The 24,927-nt window shown below is 33.9% G+C and overlaps 1 protein-coding gene across 1 annotated transcript; it reads left to right on the forward strand.

Moving 5' to 3' along the window:
* Positions 1-6,635: 6,635 nt before the first annotated feature.
* On the forward strand, positions 6,636-12,005 carry LOC129757880 (uncharacterized). Its single transcript, XM_055755255.1, has one exon. It carries the CDS (start codon positions 6,636-6,638, stop codon positions 12,003-12,005), a length of 5,370 nt encoding a protein of 1,789 aa, XP_055611230.1.
* Positions 12,006-24,927: the final 12,922 nt, after the last annotated feature.

A 24,927-nucleotide genomic window follows, 5' to 3' on the forward strand; every position in this document is an offset into this window, starting at 1 on the left:
AAAAATATCAAAAATGTCAAAAATGTCAAAAATGTCAAAAATGTCAAAAATGTCAAAAATGTCAAAAATGTCAAAAATGTCAAAAATGTCAAAAATGTCAAAAATGTCAAAAATGTCAAAAATGTCAAAAATGTCAAAAATGTCAAAAATGTCAAAAATATCAGAAATGTCAAAAATGTCAAAAATGTCAATAATGTCAATAATGTCAAAAATGTCAAAAATATCAAAAATGTCAAAAATGTCAAAAATGTCAAAAATGTCAAAAATGTCAGAAATGTCAAAAATGCCAAAAATGTCAAAAATGTCAAAAATGTCAAAAATGTCAAAAATGTCAAAAATGTTAAAAATGTCAAAAATGTCAAAAATGTCAAAAATGTCAAAAATGTCAAAAATGTCAAAAATGTCAAAAATGTCAAAAATGTCAAAAATGTCAAAAATGTCAAAAATGTCAAAAATGTCAAAAATGTCAAAAATGTCAAAAATGTCAGAAATGTCAAAAATGTCAAAAATGTCAAATGTCAAAAATGACAAAAATTACAAAAATTACAAAAATGACAAAAATGTAAAAAATGTAAAAAATTTCAAAAAATGTCACAAATGTCACAAATGTCAAAAATGTCAAAAATGTCAAAAATGTCAAAAATGTCAAAAATGTCAAAAATGTCAAAAATGTCAAAAATGTCAAAAATGTCAAAAATGTCAAAAATGTCAAAAATGTCAGAAATGTCAAAAATGTCAAAAATGTCAAAAATGTCAATAATGTCAAAAATGTCAAAAATATCAATAATGTCAAAAATGTCAAAAATGTCAGAAATGTCAAAAATGTCAAAAATGTCAAAAATGTCAAAAATGTCAAAAATATCAAAAATGTCAAAAATGTCAAAAATGTCAAAAATGTCAAAAATGTCAAAAATGTCAAAAATGTTAAAAATGTAAAAAATGTCAAAAATGTCAAAAATGTCAAAAATGTCAAAAATGTCAAAAATGTCAGAAATGTCAAAAATGTCAAAAATGTCAAAAATGTCAAAAATGTCAAATGTCAAAAATGACAAAAATTACAAAAATTACAAAAATGACAAAAATGTCAAAAATGTAAAAAATTTTAAAAAATGTCACAAATGTCACAAATGTCAAAAATGTCAAAAATGTAAAAAATGTAAAAAAAAGTCAAAAATATCAAAAATGTCAAAAGTGTCCAAAAAGGTCAAAAATATCAAAAATGTCAAAAATGTCAAAAATGTCAAAAATGTCAAAAATGTCAAAAATGTCAAAAATGTCAAAAATGTCAAAAATGTCAAAAATGTCAAAAATGTCAAAAATGTCAAAAATGTCAAAAATGTCAAAAATGTCAGAAATTTCAAAAATGTCAAAAATGTCAATAATGTCAAAAATGTCAAAAATATCAAAAATGTCAAAAATGTCAAAAATGTCAAAAATGTCAAAAATGCCAAAAATGTCAAAAATGTCAAAAATGTCAAAAATGTCAAAAATGTCAAAAATGTCAAAAATGTCAAAAATGTTAAAAATGTTAAAAATGTCAAAAATGTCAAAAATGTCAAAAATGTCAAAAATGTCAAAAATGTCAAAAATGTCAAAAATGTCAAAAATGTCAAAAATGTCAAAAATGTCAAAAATGTCAAAAATGTCAAAAATGTCAAAAATGTCAAAAATGTCAAAAATGTCAAAAATGTCAGAAATGTCAAAAATGTCAAAAATGTCAAATGTCAAAAATGACAAAAATTACAAAAATTACAAAAATGACAAAAATGTAAAAAATGTAAAAAATTTCAAAAAATGTCACAAATGTCACAAATGTCAAAAATGTCAAAAATGTATAAAATGTAAAAAAATGTCAAAAATATCAAAAATGTCAAAAGTGTCAAAAATGTCAAAAATATCAAAAATGTCAAAAATGTCAAAACTGTCAAAAATGTCAAAAATGTCAAAAATGTCAAAAATGTCAAAAATGTCAAAAATGTCAAAAATGTCAAAAATGTCAAAAATGTCAGAAATGTCAAAAATGTCAAAAATGTCAAAAATGTCAATAATGTCAAAAATATCAATAATGTCAAAAATGTCAAAATTGTCAGAAATGTCAAAAATGTCAAAAATGTCAAAAATGTCAAAAATATCAAAAATGTCAAAAATGTCAAAAATGTCAAAAATGTCAAAAATGTCAAAAATGTCAAAAATGTCAAAAATGTTAAAAATGTCAAAAATGTCAAAAATGTCAAAAATGTCAAAAATGTCGGAAATGTCAAAAATGTCAAAAATGTCAAAAATGTCAAAAATGTCAAAAATGTCAAAAATGTCAAAAATGTCAAAAATGTCAAAAATGTCTGTTCCGGCGCAGTCACAATGAACAGCGGTCCACAACAATAAATTACGATAAAATACGAAGACATCAATGAATTACAAAGAAAATACGAAAAAATACTATAAAATACGAATGTTAAGTGAAATAGCTTTAAGGGAAGAAATTCTATGTAAATATTATCTACACACAAACATGAATTTCACCAAACACAATTTCACACAACACACAACACAAAACATTGAATTGACAACACTGCACACTCACACCATATAGTTCTAAGAGTGAGAAAAAACATGACGAGAAAGTGATAAGTGAATTCCAATACTAGTATATAAGTGACATGTATATATTTTTTATGCTTCAATAAAAATCACTTTGAAAACCTATTCGCGCGCTACGGACGTGTCTCCAACCGAAAATTTCGCTTCGCTTCTCGGCCTTTGTTCTGCTCCGCCATCGCTGGTCAAGTTGATGACCAAAGTTGTTCCTGCTATTCCGAATCCTTCGACGCCGTTTGGGACCCAATTCGTGGGACACTAAGAACGGAATCCTGCGTCCGTACAATGTCAAAAATGTCAAAAATATCAAAAATGTCAAAAATGTCAATAATGTCAAAAATGTCAAAAATGTCAAAAATGTCAAAAATGTCAAAAATGTCAAAAATGTCAAAAATGTCAAAAATGTCAAAAATGTCAAAAATGTCAAAAATGTCAAAAATGTCAAAAATGTCAAAAATGTCAAAAATGTCAAAAATGTCAAAAATGTCAAAAATGTCAAAAATGTCAAAAATGTCAAAAATGTCAAAAATGTCAAAAATGTCAAAAATGTCAAAAATGTCAAAAATGTCAAAAATGTCAAAAATGTCAAAAATGTCAAAAATGTCAAAAATGTCAAAAATGTCAAAAATGTCAAAAATGTCAAAAATGTCAAAAATGTCAAAAATGTCAAAAATGTCAAAAATGTCAAAAATGTCAAAAATGTCAAAAATGTCAAAAATGTCAAAAATGTCAAAAATGTCAAAAATGTCAAAAATGTCAAAAATGTCAAAAATGTCAAAAATGTCAAAAATGTCAAAAATGTCAAAAATGTCAAAAATGTCAAAAATGTCAAAAATGTCAAAAATGTCAAAAATGTCAAAAATGTCAAAAATGTCAAAAATGTCAAAAATGTCAAAAATGTCAAAAATGTCAAAAATGTCAGAAATGTCAAAAATGTCAAAAATGTCAAATGTCAAAAATGACAAAAATTACAAAAATTACAAAAATGACAAAAATGTAAAAAATGTAAAAAATTTCAAAAAATGTCACAAATGTCACAAATGTCAAAAATGTCAAAAATGTCAAAAATGTCAAAAATGTCAAAAATGTCAAAAATGTCAAAAATGTCAAAAATGTCAAAAATGTCAGAAATGTCAAAAATGTCAAAAATGTCAAAAATGTCAATAATGTCAAAAATGTCAAAAATATCAATAATGTCAAAAATGTCAAAAATGTCAGAAATGTCAAAAATGTCAAAAATGTCAAAAATGTCAAAAATATCAAAAATGTCAAAAATGTCAAAAATGTCAAAAATGTCAAAAATGTCAAAAATGTCAAAAATGTCAAAAATGTTAAAAATGTAAAAAATGTCAAAAATGTCAAAAATGTCAAAAATGTCAAAAATGTCAAAAATGTCAGAAATGTCAAAAATGTCAAAAATGTCAAAAATGTCAAAAATGTCAAATGTCAAAAATGACAAAAATTACAAAAATTACAAAAATGACAAAAATGTCAAAAATGTAAAAAATTTTAAAAAATGTCACAAATGTCACAAATGTCAAAAATGTCAAAAATGTAAAAAATGTAAAAAAAAGTCAAAAATATCAAAAATGTCAAAAGTGTCCAAAAAGGTCAAAAATATCAAAAATGTCAAAAATGTCAAAAATGTCAAAAATGTCAAAAATGTCAAAAATGTCAAAAATGTCAAAAATGTCAAAAATGTCAAAAATGTCAAAAATGTCAAAAATGTCAAAAATGTCAAAAATGTCAGAAATGTCAAAAATGTCAAAAATGTCAATAATGTCAAAAATGTCAAAAATATCAAAAATGTCAAAAATGTCAAAAATGTCAAAAATGTCAAAAATGCCAAAAATGTCAAAAATGCCAAAAATGTCAAAAATGTCAAAAATGTCAAAAATGTCAAAAATGTCAAAAATGTTAAAAATGTTAAAAATGTCAAAAATGTCAAAAATGTCAAAAATGTCAAAAATGTCAAAAATGTCAAAAATGTCAAAAATGTCAAAAATGTCAAAAATGTCAAAAATGTCAAAAATGTCAAAAATGTCAAAAATGTCAAAAATGTCAAAAATGTCAAAAATGTCAAAAATGTCAAAAATGTCAGAAATGTCAAAAATGTCAAAAATGTCAAATGTCAAAAATGACAAAAATTACAAAAATTACAAAAATGACAAAAATGTAAAAAATGTAAAAAATTTCAAAAAATGTCACAAATGTCACAAATGTCAAAAATGTCAAAAATGTATAAAATGTAAAAAAATGTCAAAAATATCAAAAATGTCAAAAGTGTCAAAAATGTCAAAAATATCAAAAATGTCAAAAATGTCAAAACTGTCAAAAATGTCAAAAATGTCAAAAATGTCAAAAATGTCAAAAATGTCAAAAATGTCAAAAATGTCAAAAATGTCAAAAATGTCAGAAATGTCAAAAATGTCAAAAATGTCAAAAATGTCAATAATGTCAAAAATATCAATAATGTCAAAAATGTCAAAAATGTCAGAAATGTCAAAAATGTCAAAAATGTCAAAAATGTCAAAAATATCAAAAATGTCAAAAATGTCAAAAATGTCAAAAATGTCAAAAATGTCAAAAATGTCAAAAATGTCAAAAATGTCAAAAATGTCAAAAATGTCAAAAATGTCAAAAATGTCGGAAATGTCAAAAATGTCAAAAATGTCAAAAATGTCAAAAATGTCAAAAATGTCAAAAATGTCAAAAATGTCAAAAATGTCAAAAATGTCAAAAATGTCTGTTCCGGCGCAGTCACAATGAACAGCGGTCCACAACAATAAATTACGATAAAATACGAAGACATCAATGAATTACAAAGAAAATACGAAAAAATACTATAAAATACGAATGTTAAGTGAAATAGCTTTAAGGGAAGAAATTCTATGTAAATATTATCTACACACAAACATGAATTTCACCAAACACAATTTCACACAACACACAACACAAAACATTGAATTGACAACACTGCACACTCACACCATATAGTTCTAAGAGTGAGAAAAAACATGACGAGAAAGTGATAAGTGAATTCCAATACTAGTATATAAGTGACATGTATATATTTTTTATGCTTCAATAAAAATCACTTTGAAAACCTATTCGCGCGCTACGGACGTGTCTCCAACCGAAAATTTCGCTTCGCTTCTCGGCCTTTGTTCTGCTCCGCCATCGCTGGTCAAGTTGATGACCAAAGTTGTTCCTGCTATTCCGAATCCTTCGACGCCGTTTGGGACCCAATTCGTGGGACACTAAGAACGGAATCCTGCGTCCGTACATGGTCCTTCATCCCGGATTGAATCGCGCACGTACCTGCCAGGCCTGGGGAATCATCTTCGGCGTTCACCACCAGCAACAGCAGCAGAAAGCGCACATCGATCATCAGCAGCAGAAGCAATTAATTTGCTCATCAGCACCAGCAGCAGCAATCAATCACCGCGGAACCAGCAGCATACCTGGAAGGAAGTATCGTTCCAGTACTTTGCGGTTATTTTCACGAAATTACTTACTTGTTTTCGACTTCCAGGGGGGTTGGTCATCGGTCCCGAGTGCGTGATTGAGGCTTCTTTGCAAAATTCGACGTCCGACGGAACATTTTGAACTTCGCTGGAAACATCCCGGGTGAATTTTTCTCGATTTGTCAACATCAACAAACCGTAGGTTGGACCGGTCCGGTAAGTCATATGCCCATTATTCTTTCGCCGGAAACGGTTCCGTGTAAAAAGTTTGCACAATTGGTGCATATTTCGGATATTTTTTTATCATCGAACATTGTTCGTCGGCCATTGCTGTAGGCCATAGAAGATCAATTTGGAGCTCACTATTAACCCTTCAAGTACCAGTAGCACAAAAAGTGCCTAATTCAAAAATATTTTTGAAAAGTTTTTTTATTTTTGAATTTTTGCGAATCGATTGCGATTATCGATTTTTCGGGTATTTTAACCCTCTCAGTACCACTGGAAAATATTTGAAAACAAAAAAAAATATTTTTTCGGTATTTTGCGGTTTTTTTTAATTTTTTCCGCTAAGCGATGAAAAAAGAAGTGGAGTTTAAGAAAAACTTGGTGATTTATCGCCAGGCTCGAGATTCAATGGAACGAGCCATGAATTTCATGCAAAATTTCGACCCGGATACGCAAGTTGAGCAAGCTTTAGCTCGGAAAAATGCTCTTGAGAGTAATTATAAGAAATTTTGCCAAGCCTCATTGAATCTTGAGAGCCTTGAGGAGGAGGAAAATACTGGGACAGATTTCGCAAAGGATATGCCTGCTTTCGAAGAGGATTACTTCACGCTTAAAGCGTTTTACGCATCGCTAGAGGTACCCCGCACGCCAGCACCATTGTCAGGTTCATCGGGTCATTCTTTTCGGGCCCTGAAGTTGCCGGATATTAAACTGCCGGAATTCAGTGGCAGTATTTTACGGTGGTTTTCTTACTACGACACGTTCGATTCGCTAGTGCACAACAATGCAGACTTGTCAGATGTGCAGAAGTTTCACTACCTCAAGTCGACTCTTCGAAGAGAGGCACTGAAACTTGTTGAGAAAATGTCTGTCACGGGTAACAACTATTCGGTGGCGCTGAAAATGTTGACTGATCGGTACCAGAACTTGAACATCCTGGTACGCAGTCACATTGAGGCGTTGTTCAAAGTGGAGAAGGTGCGCAAGGAATGTCCACGGGAATTGACAAGTTTGGTCGGCGACTTCGAGAACAACTTAGGAGTTTTGGAGAAGCTGGGCGAGAACACGAAAGGCTGGAGTTCACTTCTGGTGCACATGGTGTCAGCGCGGCTGGATCACAACACGCCTCGCGAGTGGCAGCGAGCAGCGGATAAAAAAAAGATGCCGACGTACGACGAGCTGATCAAGTTTATCCGTGAGTACGTGATGGAGCTAGAGACGTTGCAGTCCGATCGACCAGTGCGTGACTCCAGACCCAATCTCCAGAGCGTGAATGCTGCTACCGAGGTCAAATCCAACGACAACTGTGCGGCGTGCGGGAAGGGACATCGTTTGTATTTCTGCGAGCAGTTCAAACACATGTCAGTTACTCAACGTGCTGCGGTCGTGAAAAAATCTGGATTGTGTGTCAACTGCCTCTTTGGAAAGCATTCGTTCGCTACCTGCAAGTACGGAGCCTGCCGAGTATGCGGAACCAAGCATCACACGCTACTACACAATCCAGATGTGGATAAAGCAAGAGGATCTGGTACAAATCAAGTTCCGAAGCAGCCTTCCGTTTCCAATTTCGCTGGTGTCGATAGTTCGCTTCCTGTTCCTGTTCCTCTCAGCCTCTCCGCCAATACGCACTCGGGGACCAAACGTCTCGACCTCTCCCCTTCGAACCAAGTATTTCTCGCCACTGCTGTTGTCAAAGTCCTCGGTCCTAAGGGTACTTCGTTCTTCGCTCGAGTTCTGCTTGATAGCGCTTCGCAGCCGAATCTCATGACTGAAAGGTTTCGTCGTCTTCTGAATTCGCGGAAGACTCCAGGGAACACAGAGATTGCTGGCATTGGTGGAAATATTTCTGCAGTTTCGCTGTTTTCGACTGTCGCTACGGTTGCCTCACGGTTCAACAACTTCCGAGTTCCGCTTGAGTTTATTGTGATGGATAAGGTGACCAGCGATCTTCCAACTTGCACCATCGATGTTAACGACTGGGCCATTCCGGAGAACATTCGTCTCGCCGATCCATCGTTTGCTACGCGTGGTCCCATCGATATGGTGATTGGTGCACGGGTTTTCTTCGAGCTCTTGCAAAGCGGTCACTCCAAACTTGGCGACGGAAAACCGATGCTCCAGAATTCGGTGTTTGGTTGGCTCGTATCCGGTTTTCACGACAGCGGTTCCAATGCTGATGAAGTTCGGGTCCATTGTAACCTGTCGACGTTCCACGATCTTGAGCAGAGCGTTAGCAGATTTTGGGAGCTTGAAATGTGCCAGACAAATTCTACGTTGTCAGTTGAGGAGCGCCTTTGTGAGAACCACTTCGAATCAACAACTCGCAGGGATGATTCCGGACGTTACATCGTTAGCCTACCCAAAAAACCGGAACTTATTGGTCAGCTGGGAAATTCGCGTGCTATTGCCACTCGTCGATTCTACTGCCTCGAAAAACGTCTTGAGCAGAATTCCGATCTCAAGGCACAATATTCCTCGTTCATGTCCGAATATCTTGCGCTTGGACATATGAAATTGGTTGATGCTGTCGAGGATGCTCCGGGTCGCCATTTCTATTTGCCACATCATGCTGTTTTTAAGCCGGACAGTTCTTCTACGAAGCTGCGAGTAGTGTTCGACGGTTCCTGCAAAACCACTTCGGGTTTTAGCCTCAACGATTTGCTGCTGAAGGGTCCAACTGTTCAGGATGACATGATTTCGATCATTCTACGGTTTCGGATGCATCCTGTTGTCGTAACAGCTGACGTGACGAAAATGTACCGCCAAATCTGGGTAGCAGAGGAAGATCGGGCTTATCAGCGGATTCTCTGGCGTGAATCTTCTTCGGAACCACTTCGTACGTACGAGCTCACGACGGTCACCTATGGCACCACCACCGCACCGTACCTAGCAACACGATGTCTGCAGCAAATAGCCGACGATGAAGCCCAGAATTTTCCGAAAGCAGGTCCCGTAGTCAAACAAGGTTTCTACGTTGACGACGTTATGCGTGGGTTCGATACAGTGGAGGAAGCAGTCACAGCTATACGAGAAACGTCTCTGATGCTGAATTCCTGTGGTTTTCCTCTCTGTAAATACGCATCCAATGTTCCAGAAGTAGTTGAGCAGTTTCCAGCAGAGCTTCGAGAACAGGCCTCCGTTTTGGAACTTGATCGTTCGTCTCCAATCAAAGCACTCGGCTTATTTTGGAAGCTTACCTCCGATGAGCTTCTGTTCAAAGTTCCTGAATGGCCAGACGTCCCTTCGACCAAGCGAAATATCCTGTCGCATATCTGCAGCTTGTTCGATCCGCTTGGGTTAGTTGGTCCGGTGATTGTTCGTGCGAAAATGCTGATCCAGCTCCTTTGGGAAATGCAGTTAGGCTGGGATGATCCGGTTCCCACAAGTATTTCCGACCAGTGGATGGAGATATCTTCGCAGCTCCTGATTTTGTCGCAGCTTTCGATTCCTCGCTTCGTGTTGACGGAGAAGCTAGCCACTTTAGAGCTTCATGGGTTTGCTGATGCTTCGCTGCGTGCATACGGTGCCTGCATCTACCTTCGTTCGATATCCGCATCGGGTGCAGTCACTGTCCGCCTGATGACAGCAAAATCCAGGGTTGCCCCAACTGAGAAGCGTAGACCTACCCTCGCACGTCTGGAGTTGTGTGCTAGTCTTCGTTTGGCTAATCTACAGAATCAACTGCTGGAGAGCCTTCAACTCCAATGTCCCCGGTTTCTGTGGTCAGATTCTACAATCACACTGCACTGGATTTCGCGCGATCCATCGAATTGGAATTCCTTCGTCGCCAATCGGGTATCGCAGATTCAGCAGTTAACTGAGACCGCTACGTGGCTGCATGTGCCTACTGAAGACAATCCGGCTGACCACATTTCGCGTGGTTTGACTCCAGAATCCATCGTTGGCAATGAATTGTGGTGGAATGGTCCAAAATGGCTGCTTCGTCCTCCTCAACATTGGCCTGCGTCCGCGTATTCCTGGAAAACCCAGTCGCCGCCAGAAGTAGACACCGAGAAAAGGAAATCCGTTCCTATTTCCGCAGTTTGCACTCACCAAGAGTCCTGGACCCGAGAAACGTTGTGCTATTTTGATAGCTACTATCGCCTACTTCGAATCATCGCCCTTTGCAAGCGTTTCATGAATAACTGTAAGTTATTGGAACATGCACGCACCGTAGGATTTCTGGTACCTTCCGAGATTCGTTCGGCAGAGTTGTCACTTCTGCAATGCGTGCAGCTCGAAGAGTTCGCTGAAGATCACAAACGTTTACGGCAAGGCTCGACCGTTTCGCAGAAATCTCCGTTGCTGAAACTTCGCCCGTTCATGGACCAAAATGAACAGTTGATTCGTGTGGGAGGTCGCCTCAAAAACGCTCCAATTCCATTCGACCGAAAGTATCCGTTTCTCATTCCGAAGAAGCATTTCATCACGGATCTTATCTTCCTCGACGCCCATGAAGAAACGCTTCACGCTGGACCTTCGCATCTATTGGCAGCAGTTCGTCGTCGTTACTGGCCAATAGATGGTCCAAATAAAGCCCGTAATACAGTCCACCAATGCATCGTCTGTTTCCGCAACAAACCGAGATTCGCTCAGCAAGTTATGGCACATCTTCCTGCTGTACGCGTTACACCATCGCTTCCATTCACTAGCACCGGAGTCGATTTCATGGGTCCAGTGTACTTGAAACCACCTCGCAAACAGGGCCCAATCAAATCCTACATTTGCGTCTTCGTTTGCATGGTTACCAAGGCCGCACACCTCGAACTGGTAATGAGCCTTACATCCGACGCTTTCATCGCAGCGCTGAAACGGTTCTGCTCCCGGAGACGACGTCCATCAGAAATTTACTGCGACAACGCTACGAATTTCGTCGGCGCAAAGAACCAGCTGGAAGAACTTCGTGTTCTCTTCCTGTCGCAACGGCATCAGTCCGAGATTGCCAGAACAACAGCTCGAATGGGAATCGCTTTCCATTTCATCCCACCACGCTCACCCACCTTTGGAGGGTTGTGGGAAGCTTGCGTCAAGTCCGTGAAACATCACCTACATCGCGTGACTCTTGATGTCCTTCAGACGCAAGAGGAAATGACCACTACGGTCGCACAAATCGAAGCGTGCCTCAACTCCCGGCCGCTTACTCCCCGTTCCAACGATCCTACAGACCTCGAGGCCCTAACTCCAGGCCATTTCCTAATCGGTGGTCCAATCCTAGCTCTTCCCGAACCAAACCTTACCTCGCTACCCTCCAATCACCTGTCCCGCTGGCAAGACCAACAGCGTGTTCTCCAAACGCTTTGGGATCGCTGGTACGTCGAATACTTGCCCACTCTACAGCGTCTCCAAAAATGGCCCGGTAAACACCCGAATCTAGCCGTCGGTGACATGGTTCTGGTCGAAGACAACAACTTGCCTCCTACGAAATGGCCCATCGCTCGAGTCCTGAAGACGATTGTTGGCGACGATGCGTGTGGCAGAGTTGCAGACGTGCTGTGTGATGGAAACCAAATCCGCCGTTGCTCAATCCGCAAAATGTGCCCGCTCCCACATTGTGAAGCCTCCACAGTCACGGAATCCGAGCGTCAGCCTTCCGCTCCGAGCTGCACTCCCCAACCATCTCCCACAATTGATCTTCAGGCTCCATCCACACTTCCGGCCGCTGCTCAACTTTTGGCTCCGAACAGCGAGATTGGTTCCGACTACGACAACGACGAGTAATCATCCTAGGTTCCATCGCAGTACACATCGCGACAGCCGTTCCTTCCAATCGAGATGCTGTTGAAATGAACATTTCAAGGGGGGCGGCATGTTCCGGCGCAGTCACAATGAACAGCGGTCCACAACAATAAATTACGATAAAATACGAAGACATCAATGAATTACAAAGAAAATACGAAAAAATACTATAAAATACGAATGTTAAGTGAAATAGCTTTAAGGGAAGAAATTCTATGTAAATATTATCTACACACAAACATGAATTTCACCAAACACAATTTCACACAACACACAACACAAAACATTGAATTGACAACACTGCACACTCACACCATATAGTTCTAAGAGTGAGAAAAAACATGACGAGAAAGTGATAAGTGAATTCCAATACTAGTATATAAGTGACATGTATATATTTTTTATGCTTCAATAAAAATCACTTTGAAAACCTATTCGCGCGCTACGGACGTGTCTCCAACCGAAAATTTCGCTTCGCTTCTCGGCCTTTGTTCTGCTCCGCCATCGCTGGTCAAGTTGATGACCAAAGTTGTTCCTGCTATTCCGAATCCTTCGACGCCGTTTGGGACCCAATTCGTGGGACACTAAGAACGGAATCCTGCGTCCGTACAATGTCAAAAATGTCAAAAATATCAAAAATGTCAAAAATGTCAATAATGTCAAAAATGTCAAAAATGTCAAAAATGTCAAAAATGTCAAAAATGTCAAAAATGTCAAAAATGTCAAAAATGTCAAAAATGTCAAAAATGTCAAAAATGTCAAAAATGTCAAAAATGTCAAAAATGTCAAAAATGTCAAAAATGTCAAAAATGTCAAAAATGTCAAAAATGTCAAAAATGTCAAAAATGTCAAAAATGTCAAAAATGTCAAAAATGTCAAAAATGTCAAAAATGTCAAAAATGTCAAAAATGTCAAAAATGTCAAAAATGTCAAAAATGTCAAAAATGTCAAAAATGTCAAAAATGTCAAAAATGTCAAAAATGTCAAAAATGTCAAAAATGTCAAAAATGTCAAAAATGTCAAAAATGTCAAAAATGTCAAAAATGTCAAAAATGTCAAAAATGTCAAAAATGTCAAAAATGTCAAAAATGTCAAAAATGTCAAAAATGTCAAAAATGTCAAAAATGTCAAAAATGTCAAAAATGTCAAAAATGTCAGAAATGTCAAAAATGTCAAAAATGTCAAAAATGTCAAAAATGTCAAAAATGTCAAAAATGTCAAAAATGTCAAAAATGTCAAAAATGTCAAAAAAGTCAAAAATGTCAAAAATGTCAAAAATGTCAAAAATGTCAAAAATGTCAAAAATGTCAAAAATGTCAAAAATGTCAAAAATGTCAAAAATGTCAAAAATGTCAAAAATTTCAAAAATTTCAAAAATGTCAAAAATGTCAAAAATGTCAAAAATGTCAAAAATGTCAAAAATGTCAAAAATGTCAAAAATGTTAAAAATGTTAAAAATGTTAAAAATGTCAAAAATGTCAAAAATGTCAAAAATGTCAAAAATGTCAAAAATGTCAAAAATGTCAAAAATGACAAAAATGTCAAAAATGTCAAAAATGTCAAAATTTTCAAAATTTTCAAAATTTTCAAAATTGTCAAAATTGTCACAATTGTCAAAATTGTCAAAATTGTGAAAATTGGCAAATGCCAAAGATGTCATAATTGCGTAAAAGTCAAAAATATTTTTGTAGATGGCAACAAAAAATGTCATGATTGTCAAATTTTAAAAAATGTCAAAAATTCAACTTAAATGTCAAAATTGTCTATTGAAACAAAAACTACAACCCAATCATCCGGATTACATTTTGCCATTAGTCTTCGCACAAATGGAGAGCTACCTTGATTGTAGATTTGCCATAAAGTTGCTAATCTTAAAGGCTTTCTCCCTTCAACCACACTCTCTTTCATTTTCGGCCGGGAGCTTTTCCCATCGCTCACGATTGTCACGTGAAACCAACCGACTAATGAATTGCGACACATTACTTTGGTTTATGGACCAGTAAACCCGACACCCACCAATTTTTCCTCGTTCCTACTCCAGCACCAACTAACTTCCCAGTCCGGTTATTAGGTACGGGATTAGTAAAACGAGATATGGAATTTATGTGTAGCTCATTAATCTGTTGGAAACCCCTAAACGATTCCATTTGATGAGTGTTCGAGCGAAACGTTTGAAGGATTTTTTTTCTAATTCGAACCCTTTATTGGGATGAAGGTTAAAAAAATGGCAACAATTCATTTCACAATGTATGCTCTGTTTTTTTTTAAACAGAAATAAAGCAATGAAGAACATTTTAATCAACGCGACTTTTCTGCATTGATTTATTGCACTGCAATTGTGTTTTTGTTAGGGTGACTTAAAAATCAAATATTTTGATTTCATATTTTTCTAAATTATATTTGTCAGTAAGTGAAACTGAGAACTCTGTAGTTCCTATACACAAAATGGCTTGTAAGTATGAATATCAGCAGTGTTGCCAGTTTTCCATAAGTTGTAATCGTAAAACATTAAATTTTAACCACTTCAATTTCAATCCAATCCGACAAAAAATACTGCATCATGTAAAACTGCAACCGAGAAAAAAAAACAATTTTCCGGCTGAATGAAGCAATTCACGGGATCGTTCTGGCCGGCAGGATGATGAACAGCACAACCTATGGCAACGAATTTCATCATTGCCAAATCAGCCCAAGCATCCAAGTGAAGCTGGACTTGGAGTGGCCTCATAAATCACGCCACAATCCGAGCACATTAGAAGTTCAAACAGAGGAACGGACACTAACCTCCCGAACCAGGAGAGGAAAAAAACAAAGGCAAAGGGGGCTCCCAAAGTTGTGACCACACGGGAATAAACATAATTTTCTCGACTCGTTATTTAAATTCAACTGTTTATCGCTGTGTTTTATGAGCGCCTTTTCGGAAAAATTTTGAGCCATTTTCTGCTAGTGTTGTTGTTATTTTGGTTGTTGGTCACAACCTTGCGCCTTGTTCGGACCAAAAAAGTTCATTTAATTTGGAAGCAATTTCGAGATTGGCCAGGATGAGAATCGTTGGAAATTTATATCGCACAACGTGAAGTTTCAACCAACAAAAACAAAACTGATTAAAAGTTACTAAGTGGGTCAAGCGAGGTTTCAGGAATTTCCGGCTGACAAATTCGCTACTATTACTAAAATGAATGTCACTTTTGATATTTTTGTCATTTCTGGGATTATTGACATTTTTGAAATGTTTGACATTTTGACATTTTTGACAAGTTGTCATTTTTGACAAGTTGTCATTTTTGACAATTTGGATATTTTTGACATTTTTGACATTTTTGACATTTTCGACATTTTTGACATTTTTGACATTTTTGACAATTTTGACAATTTTGACATTTTTGACATTTTTGACATTTTTGACATTTTTGACATTTTTGACATTTTTGACATTTTTGACATTTTTGACATTTTTGACATTTTTGACATTTTTGACATTTTTGACATTTTCGATATTTTTGACATTTTTGACATTTTTGACATTTTTGACATTTTTGACAATTTTGACATTTTTGACAATTTTGACAATTTTGACAATTTTGACAATTTTGACAATTTTGACAATTTTGACAATTTTGACAATTTTGACAATTTTGACAATTTTGACAATTTTGACAATTTTGACAATTTTGACAATTTTGACAATTTTGACAATTTTGACAATTTTGACAATTTTGACAATTTTGACAATTTTGACAATTTTGACAATTTTGACAATTTTGACAATTTTGACAATTTTGACAAGTTTGACAATTTTGAAGATTTTGACAATTTTGACAATTTTGACAATTTTGACAATTTTGACAATTTTGACAATTTTGACAATTTTGTCAATTTTGACAATTTTGACAATTTTGACAATTTTGACAATTTTGACAATTTTGACAATTTTGACAATTTTGACAATTTTGACAATTTTGACAATTTTGACAATTTTGACAATTTTGACAATTTTGACAATTTTGACAATTTTGACAATTTTGACAATTTTGACAATTTTGACAATTTTGACAATTTTGACAATTTTGACAATTTTGACAATTTTGACAATTTTGACAATTTTGACAATTTTGACAATTTTGACAATTTTGACAATTTTGACAATTTCGACAATTTTGACAATTTTGACAATTTTGACAATTTTGACAATTTTGACAATTTTGACAATTTTGACAATTTTGACAATTTTGACAATTTTGACAATTTTGACAATTTTGACAATTTTGACAATTTTGACAATTTTGACAATTTTGACAATTTTGACAATTTTGACAATTTTGACAATTTTGACAATTTTGACAATTTTGACAATTTTGACAATTTTGACAATTTTGACAATTTTGACAATTTTGACAATTTTGACAATTTTGACAATTTTGACAATTTTGACAATTTTGACAATTTTGACAATTTTGACAATTTTCACAATTTTGACAATTTTGACAATTTTGACAATTTTGACAATTTTGACAATTTTGACAATTTTGACAATTTTGACAATTTTGACAATTTTGACAATTTTGACAATTTTGACAATTTTGACAATTTTGACAATTTTGACAATTTTGACAATTTTGACAATTTTGACAATTTTGACAATTTTGACAATTTTGACAATTTTGACAATTTTGACAATTTTGACAATTTTGACAATTTTGACAATTTTGACAATTTTGACAATTTTGACAATTTTGACAATTTTGACAATTTTGACAATTTTGACAATTTTGACAATTTTGACAATTTTGACAATTTTGACAATTTTGACAATTTTGACAATTTTGACAATTTTGACAATTTTGACAATTTTGACAATTTTGACAATTTTGACAATTTTGACAATTTTGACAATTTTGACAATTTTGACAATTTTGACAATTTTGACAATTTTGACAATTTTGACAATTTTGACAATTTTGACAATTTTGACAATTTTGACAATTTTGACAATTTTGACAATTTTGACAATTTTGACAATTTTGACAATTTTGACAATTTTGACAATTTTGACAATTTTGACAATTTTGACAATTTTGACAATTTTGACAATTTTGACAATTTTGACAATTTTGACAATTTTGACAATTTTGACAATTTTGACAATTTTGACAATTTTGACAATTTTGACAATTTTGACAATTTTGACAATTTTGACAATTTTGACAATTTTGACAATTTTGACAATTTTGACAATTTTGACAATTTTGACAATTTTGACAATTTTGACAATTTTGACAATTTTGACAATTTTGACAATTTTGACAATTTTGACAATTTTGACAACTTTGACAATTTTGACAATTTTGACAATTTTGACAATTTTGACAATTTTGACAATTTTGACAATTTTGACAATTTTGACAATTTTGACAATTTTGATAATTTTGACAATTTTGACAATTTTGACAATTTTGACAATTTTGACAATTTTGACAATTTTGACAATTTTGACAATGCTTTGAAACCTTTTTGATTTTTTTTATAACATTGGTTATTTAGTAAGTTTAACAACTAAGCCTAATTGTATTTTTGTATTTTTTTTTTTGAATTTTTGTATACAATCGCTTGACTTTTGTTTTCGTTTGGTAGCTAACCAGCTTTCAGGAAATTTATCGTTCCCTTGGAGCAATTTATGATTCCATAAAATTATTCTTGAGCGTCGTACCAACATACATTTGAAATGGATGAAAGTCAGAGGGAAAAAATGAATCGATTTCGGGGTAGGAAATAAATTCGAAATAAATCAACGTTCTCGTGGAAGACAGAAGACTTTCGCCAATTTTTCCTTTCCTGTAGTCATGTCGAAGGAAAACAATTTTCTATCTTCGACCATCAAAGCTCATGTCATGTGGTACGATTTCTGTGCGGTGCCACAAAATCAAACACCGGCTGTCTTTTTCCCGATCCCCAGGCTCCATCTGGATATTGTTCATTGGTTCGAAGGATTTCGGTCAAATTTCAACCTACGCATAGGAAATTTTGCAGGATTACTCTTTTCCCGAATCGTTTTTCTACAGAAGATTCTTCCGACTCTTGATATCGAAACAAAGACAAAACAAAGATTAAAATTTAATTTCAATTTAGTCCTGCGTTCAACATTGCTTACAACTTGTTGAGTTAAATATGATACCCAATCTTTCTGTTTATTGTTTTGCTTTTGTCATTTGAAACATGAAGTGAATTGACGTCAAAGTTTTCGGAAACAAGCTTTTCGGCGAATCAACCCACTTCCGTTCAGAGGAGGAAAAGACAGTAAAGGATGAAGGAGTTTCCACATCATTTCACATTTATTTTTGGTGAAAGTGTTCACCAGATTTGCTGTCCCCAAGTTATTGGTTAGCAGCCGAGTGAAAGGATTGGGAAGTAAATCTTACCGAGTTTTTCCTCGTGCTCCAGACCAATAGAAAAGTTAGAGCGCAAAAAATATCTTTTTCGCCACATTCGTTGGCTTCTTGAGTTTGGTTTGGAATGGGAAAACTGGAATCAGTGACACATTCCGGAGTTTTCAGGTTTCTTTTTCTGGAAGGAAAGCGAGTGAGCTCCTAAAATATGTCCTCTTAGTCTAGTCACCAACCAACTGAGGTCGGTTCTGTGTGTAGCTGCTGATTTGCGGTACGCGAACTTCTCCTAGTAGACATCTATATGTTTGTGGAAGTACAGCGGGATGTGTTTTGCCTTCCAGTATCCATGCGGCTCATAAGCTTAGTTCGGTTACCGCATTCGAGCGGGATCTGGTCTGGCTGGCTAAAATAGAAATTGCTTCACCACTTTCAAGTCTTTCTTCCCCGAGCTTTGTGTGTTTGGATTGGTTTGGTTTGCGTTTTGGTGTATTGTGGCTGGATTCGGAAGGAAGTTTATTTGAGAACATAAATTTTGCAGTCGTTGATTTCGCGTCCGACTAATGAAATCGAGACTTGGCAAATTTAATGTTTCCGCTTCCAATCGGAAGTCGTGTTGTGCTATAATTGAAATTTGGAATAACTTTCCCGAGAAACTTTCAGCACAAGAAGCATCCATTCTTTAGTTGAGAAATTTATTCCACCTCGGAGATTTTTCAACGTTTCAAAAAGTAAATTTAAACTTGTATAATTATTTTTGTCAAAATTGTCAAAATTGCCAAAATTGTCAAAATTGTCAAAATTGTCAAAATGGTCAAAATGGTCAAAATGGTCAAAATGGTCAAAATCGTCAAAATTGTCAAAATTGTCAAAATTGAGAAAATTATCAAAATTGTCAAAATTGTCAAAATTGTCAAAATTGTCAAAATTGTCAAAATTGTCAAAATTGTCAAAATTGTCAAAATTGTCAAAATTGTCAAAATTGTCAAAATTGTCAAAATTGTCAAAATTGTCAAAATTGTCAAAATTGTCAAAATTGTCAAAATTGTCAAAATTGTCAAAATTGTCAAAATTGTCAAAATTGTCAAAATTGTCAAAATTGTCAAAATTGTCAAAATTGTCAAAATTGTCAAAATTGTCAAAATTGTCAAAATTATCAAAATTGTCAAAATTGTCAAAATTGTCAAAATTGTCAAAATTGTCAAAATTGTCAAAATTGTCAAAATTGTCAAAATTGTCAAAATTGTCAAAATTGTCAAAATTGTCAAAATTGTCAAAATTGTCAAAATTGTCAAAATTGTCAAAATTGTCAAAATTGTCAAAATTGTCAAAATTTTCAAAATTTTCAAAATTTTCAAAATTTTCAAAATTGTCAAAATTATCAAAATTGTCAAAATTGTCAAAATTGTCAAAATTGTCAAAATTGTCAAAATTGTCAAAATTGTCAAAATTGTCAAAATTGTCAAAATTGTCAAAATTGTCAAAATTGTCAAAATGTTCCAAATTGTCAAAATTGTCAAAATTATCAAAATTGTAAAAATTGTCAAAATTGTCAAAATCGTCAAAATTGTCAAAATTGTCAAAATTGTCAAAATTGTCAAAATTGTCAAAATTGTCAAAATTGTCAAAATTGTCAAAATTGTCAAAATTGTCAAAATTGTCAAAATTGTCAAAATTGTCAAAATTGTCAAAATTGTCAAAATTGTCAAAATTGTTAAAATTTTTCAAAATTTTCAAAATTTTCAAAATTGTCAAAATTGTCAAACGTTTCAAAATTGTCGAAATTGTCAAAGAATAAATCCTTTTCTTTTTAAAAATCGTTGAAATTTCAGAGATTTTCTAATTTAAATAACAAATTTCAATAATTTTTACTAGACAAAATGGCAACAACTATGCCGTAGAAGTACCTTTTTTTTGTTTTTGTTTTACGATTTTAAAGAATGAAAAATAAGCTTTAAAATGCAAAACTTTGCTTTCCTTTTCTGCTAGCAAGGAGCCTCTAGCTGATTCAATAACTACGACAGACTGCGGAAAATTGATTTATCAGGTTTCGAACTCTGCGCTAGACTTCCCTGAGAAGGCAAATGCAGCCCCGGAGCTGTGCTGTTGTGGGGGTGTTGGCTTCATTAGATCCAATTTGTTGCCCTGGTGTGATGGTGTACGATTGTACCCTCCTGACAGACATGTAAACGTCGATGTATGTGTGTGTGGGTGTGTGCACTTGTTGGAACTAGATTGTATCCACTGGTAAGGATATGAATGACTCGGAGCGAAACGAAAACGTCTTGGGTCTGGTGGCAAATTGGCACGTTTGCATTGTTGTGTAGTTTTCCTTTTGGGGATCTTTGTGTGAAATGGCACTTTTGATTGCTGCCCTGGTACCTCTCCTTAATTGGTTGCTTCGAGATTGACGTTCCATTGGGTAGGTTTCAGTTTTCTCGCTCTATTCCGAAGGATGATTTTTGTTTTGATTGTTTTAATTCCAATTTAAATTCAAGTGAGACGTTTCTCGAAATTTATTATGTTTTCATAAAGCAATAAACATTTGTTTATATTGAAAATTCTATAGGGAGTCTGTGAGAAGTCATTTATTATTCATATCGAATACTCCCTAAGCTGAAGTTTCTCTTGATTGGAAAATTTTATAACTCAATCACGTGTGTTTATAAATTAAATTGAAAATGATTGGTTCCAAATTCCTTCCTTAGGGAACCACATAATCATTTGGGTTTCTGAGCTGAAGTCTTAACCAATGATAGATAATTTATTTTAGGCCCAAGTGTTGAAAAGAGACACATTTGGCGACCGTGACAATTTAGTCAATACTAAAGAGGGCACAGCTTATAAGTAAATCTAAAAAGCTATTCCAGATAACCGCGTGGTTGAAAACTTCAACGTCGCTGAGGGGCCAGCTAAAAATAATAAAGTCGAGTAAGAGAAATGGGCATATAGTCGCTGTCACTGGCCCATTCACCTGGAGCAGAAGCTCAAAGAAAGAAAGAAGAAGAAGAAGAAAAAAAATAGCAATATTTCCATCACATACGGCTCAGATAGAAACAGTGCTGTAAAATAATACAACGCCCAAAGATCTTGAAAACATTTTAGCATCGTAAAATTTCCAAAATGTCAAAATTTCTACTATTTTTTCCCAACACCAGTGAACTTGCTCTTAGAATAGCACAACTCATAGAAATGAGGTTTAACGCAAGGTTGCCAAAAAAAATTCTGTGTTTTAACGAAAAAAAATTCTGACTTTCTGTGATTTTTCCCAGACATTCTGTGACGGTTTTCTGTGATACTTTTTCCATTAATTTCATTCAATAGTCATGGAAAATTGCGTCTTTTTAACATTTTACTTGAGAAAAATCAATAAACAGTATCAATGTTTTCATATCCCTTCAATTCAAAAATTATTATCCAAAATTTACATTTACATAAAAAATAACTTTTGAAAAAACGTCCAAAATTTCAAAATTCTGTGAAATCTGTGAATATTTAAAAAATTCTGTGTTCTGTGACACAGATTCTGCGATGAAATTTGGCTCAGAGTTCTGTGAAATTATAGATTTTTCTGTGATTTCGGCAACCTTGGGTTCAAATGCGTCTTCCGAAAGCCCTAAAGATCAAAGTAATCCGTGCTTTAGACATGACGTAAAATTGTTTGCGTTTCGCATTTTCGCAATTTTTTTTTCCAATATGGTTTAAAAAGGGTTGAAGTTTTGAATTGGACTCACGTCTTTCGACAATAATAATCGACAATAATAAGTAGTGTGATTTAAGTGAAAATCAAATGTGTTAAATGAGTCTCCTGTTGAAAGTTTGTTGTAATTTTGCGCTCGCGTTTGGCGTGTTAAAAGATCGAACAAGAGCTCCTCGTCTGTCTGATTTCTATTCTGCTAAAGAGAAGTAGAAAAATAGTGAATAGAAGACAGCAATTTATGAGTGTTTTCATCGCTCGAGAACGATCAGAATGAGTTTTGTTCTTTGATGGCTTCCGGAACGTGATTTATTCTGGTGTTTTGGCTGTGCTGATAATAATTGGTCTCCAAAAATCGGAGAACTATTGGCGCTTTATATGCATAGTGTAATTTCTATAAGAGAGTGAAATTGGAAATATTTTAACTGCGATTCCCGGAAGCTTAATGTGATTGAAACGTAGCTTCGAAAAGATAAGAATTTATTTAAAATGCATGATAAAATTGGACTTGTCAAATTTATTCGAAAATCAGCTACAAAATGCTTAAAAAAATTTCACTCAGTGTCCAAGAAAGCTTAAGATAGAAGTTATACGTTTCACATAATGGTATCTTTTTAAAAAATGCAAAAATTGGTGTAAAAACCACACTTTTAAATCAATGAATTGTTAAAATTGTTTAAGTCACACCAGATAAATTTTGAAAACAGGATTGGAAAGTTGACGTAATCCGGGTTATTTTCGCACCTTTAGATTTTCTTTCAATTTTTCAATCTTTCCATCTTTTAATCTTTCAACCTTTCAATCTTTCAATCTTTCAATCTTTCAATCTTTCAATCTTTCAATCTTTCAATCTTTCAATCTTTCAATCTTTCAATCTTTCAATCTTTCAATCTTTCCATCTTTCAATCTTTCAATCTTTCATTTTTTCATTCTTTCAATCTTTCAATCTTTCAATCTTTCAATCTTTCAATCTTTCAATATTTCAATCTTTCAATATTTCAATCTTTCAATCTTTCAATCTTTCAATCTTTCAATCTTTCAATCTTTCAATCTTTCAATCTTTCAATCTTTCAATCTTTCAATCTTTCAATCTTTCAATCTTTCAATCTTTCAATCTTTCAATCTTTCAATCTTTCAATCTTTCAATTTTTCAATCTTTCAATCTTTCAATCTTTCAATCTTTCAATCTTTCAATCTTTCAATCTTTCAATCTTTCAATCTTTCAATCTTTCAATCTTTCAATCTTTCAATCTTTCAATCTTTCAATCTTTCAATCTTTCAATCTTTCAATCTTTCAATCTTTCAATCTTTCAATCTTTCAATCTTTCAATCTTTCAATCTTTCAATCTTTCAATCTTTCAATCTTTCAATCTTTCAATCTTTCAATCTTTCAATCTTTCAATCTTTCAATCTTTCAATCTTTCAATCTTTCAATCTTTCAATCTTTCAATCTTTCAATCTTTCAATCTTTCAATCTTTCAATCTTTCAATCTTTCAATCTTTCAATCTTTCAATCTTTCAATCTTTCAATCTTTCAATCTTTCAATCTTTCAATCTTTCAATCTTTCAATCTTTCAATCTTTCAATCTTTCAATCTTTCAATCTTTCAATCTTTCAATCTTTCAATCTTTCAATCTTTCAATCTTTCAATCTTTCAATCTTTCAATCTTTCAATCTTTCAATCTTTCAATCTTTCAATCTTTCAATCTTTCAATCTTTCAATCTTTCAATCTTTCAATCTTTCAATCTTTCAATCTTTCAATCTTTCAATCTTTCAATCTTTCAATCTTTCAATCTTTCAATCTTTCAATCTTTCAATCTTTCAATCTTTCAATCTTTCAATCTTTCAATCTTTCAATCTTTCAATCTTTCAATCTTTCAATCTTTCAATCTTTCAATCTTTCAATCCTTAATCTTTCAATCTTTCACTCTTTCAATCTTTACACCCCTTCAATGTTTAATTTTTTCAATCTTATTAAATTTTCAAATCCAATTTGATGGAATTATGGTCCCAATTTGTTTCTGTTGAATAAATACTTTAATAAGCAAATTACTTTTTCTGCTTCTTTCATGAGTTCCACCTACCAACAATTTAAGGACCGGTTAGTCCTTAAATTCAGGACATCAATCCTTCAAGATTCTCAGAAATCATGCATCATCTTGTCACAAGCCAATTACCAATTAGGTATATTTGCCTAGCATTGGCGAGAAGAACAGTGTCCTCTCGGTCCAATTTGATCAATTTGTGATGATGATTGTTGTTGGTTGAAACAACACAAACGTATTCATCGTTCTCGCAAGCCCTAGAATAGAAGAGTCCATTCTACTTTGTCCTTGGGGTCCTTGGGTTCTCTCTATTCTCGGGGAGCTTTTCTCACATCATCTCCCGCCTTACCACCCCGCGGTGGAATGAAATTCAACCTTCACCCGAAGACAACCACGACCGATAGGACAAAACGTTTCGTCCTTCACCGAACTGGGAGAGTAAGACAACAATCATAACAAGTGACCTCGTTTTGTCCGAACACTCCGAACACACATACACATAGATACATACAGAAACAAGAAGCTTTCCACTGAAAACAACAAAGAATAGACATTCACAAACCGGTGGTGTTTCAGGGCTCGCACATTGCTTTTGAAAGACACGAACGATAACGAATGATGGTGAAGGACGACGTGGCTTAGAACAAATCCAACCACAATTCGGTTAGAATTAGGATCTTTTTCTTGTTTTCGAGATGTTGTCTCGTTGATGGAAAAGTGATACTGAAAGTTGTCGCTTGGGACTTGAATTTCAGTGAGAAAAGAAAAAAAATAAGAAAAC

Source organism: Uranotaenia lowii, chromosome 1 (assembly GCF_029784155.1).
Source record: "Uranotaenia lowii strain MFRU-FL chromosome 1, ASM2978415v1, whole genome shotgun sequence".
Classification (NCBI taxonomy): domain Eukaryota; kingdom Metazoa; phylum Arthropoda; class Insecta; order Diptera; family Culicidae; genus Uranotaenia; species Uranotaenia lowii.

Bases quoted from the DNA above. Each gene is read 5' to 3' on its own strand.
- LOC129757880 (XM_055755255.1), top strand. From the start codon at position 6,636: ATGAAAAAAGAAGTGGAGTTTAAGAAAAACTTGGTGATTTATCGCCAG.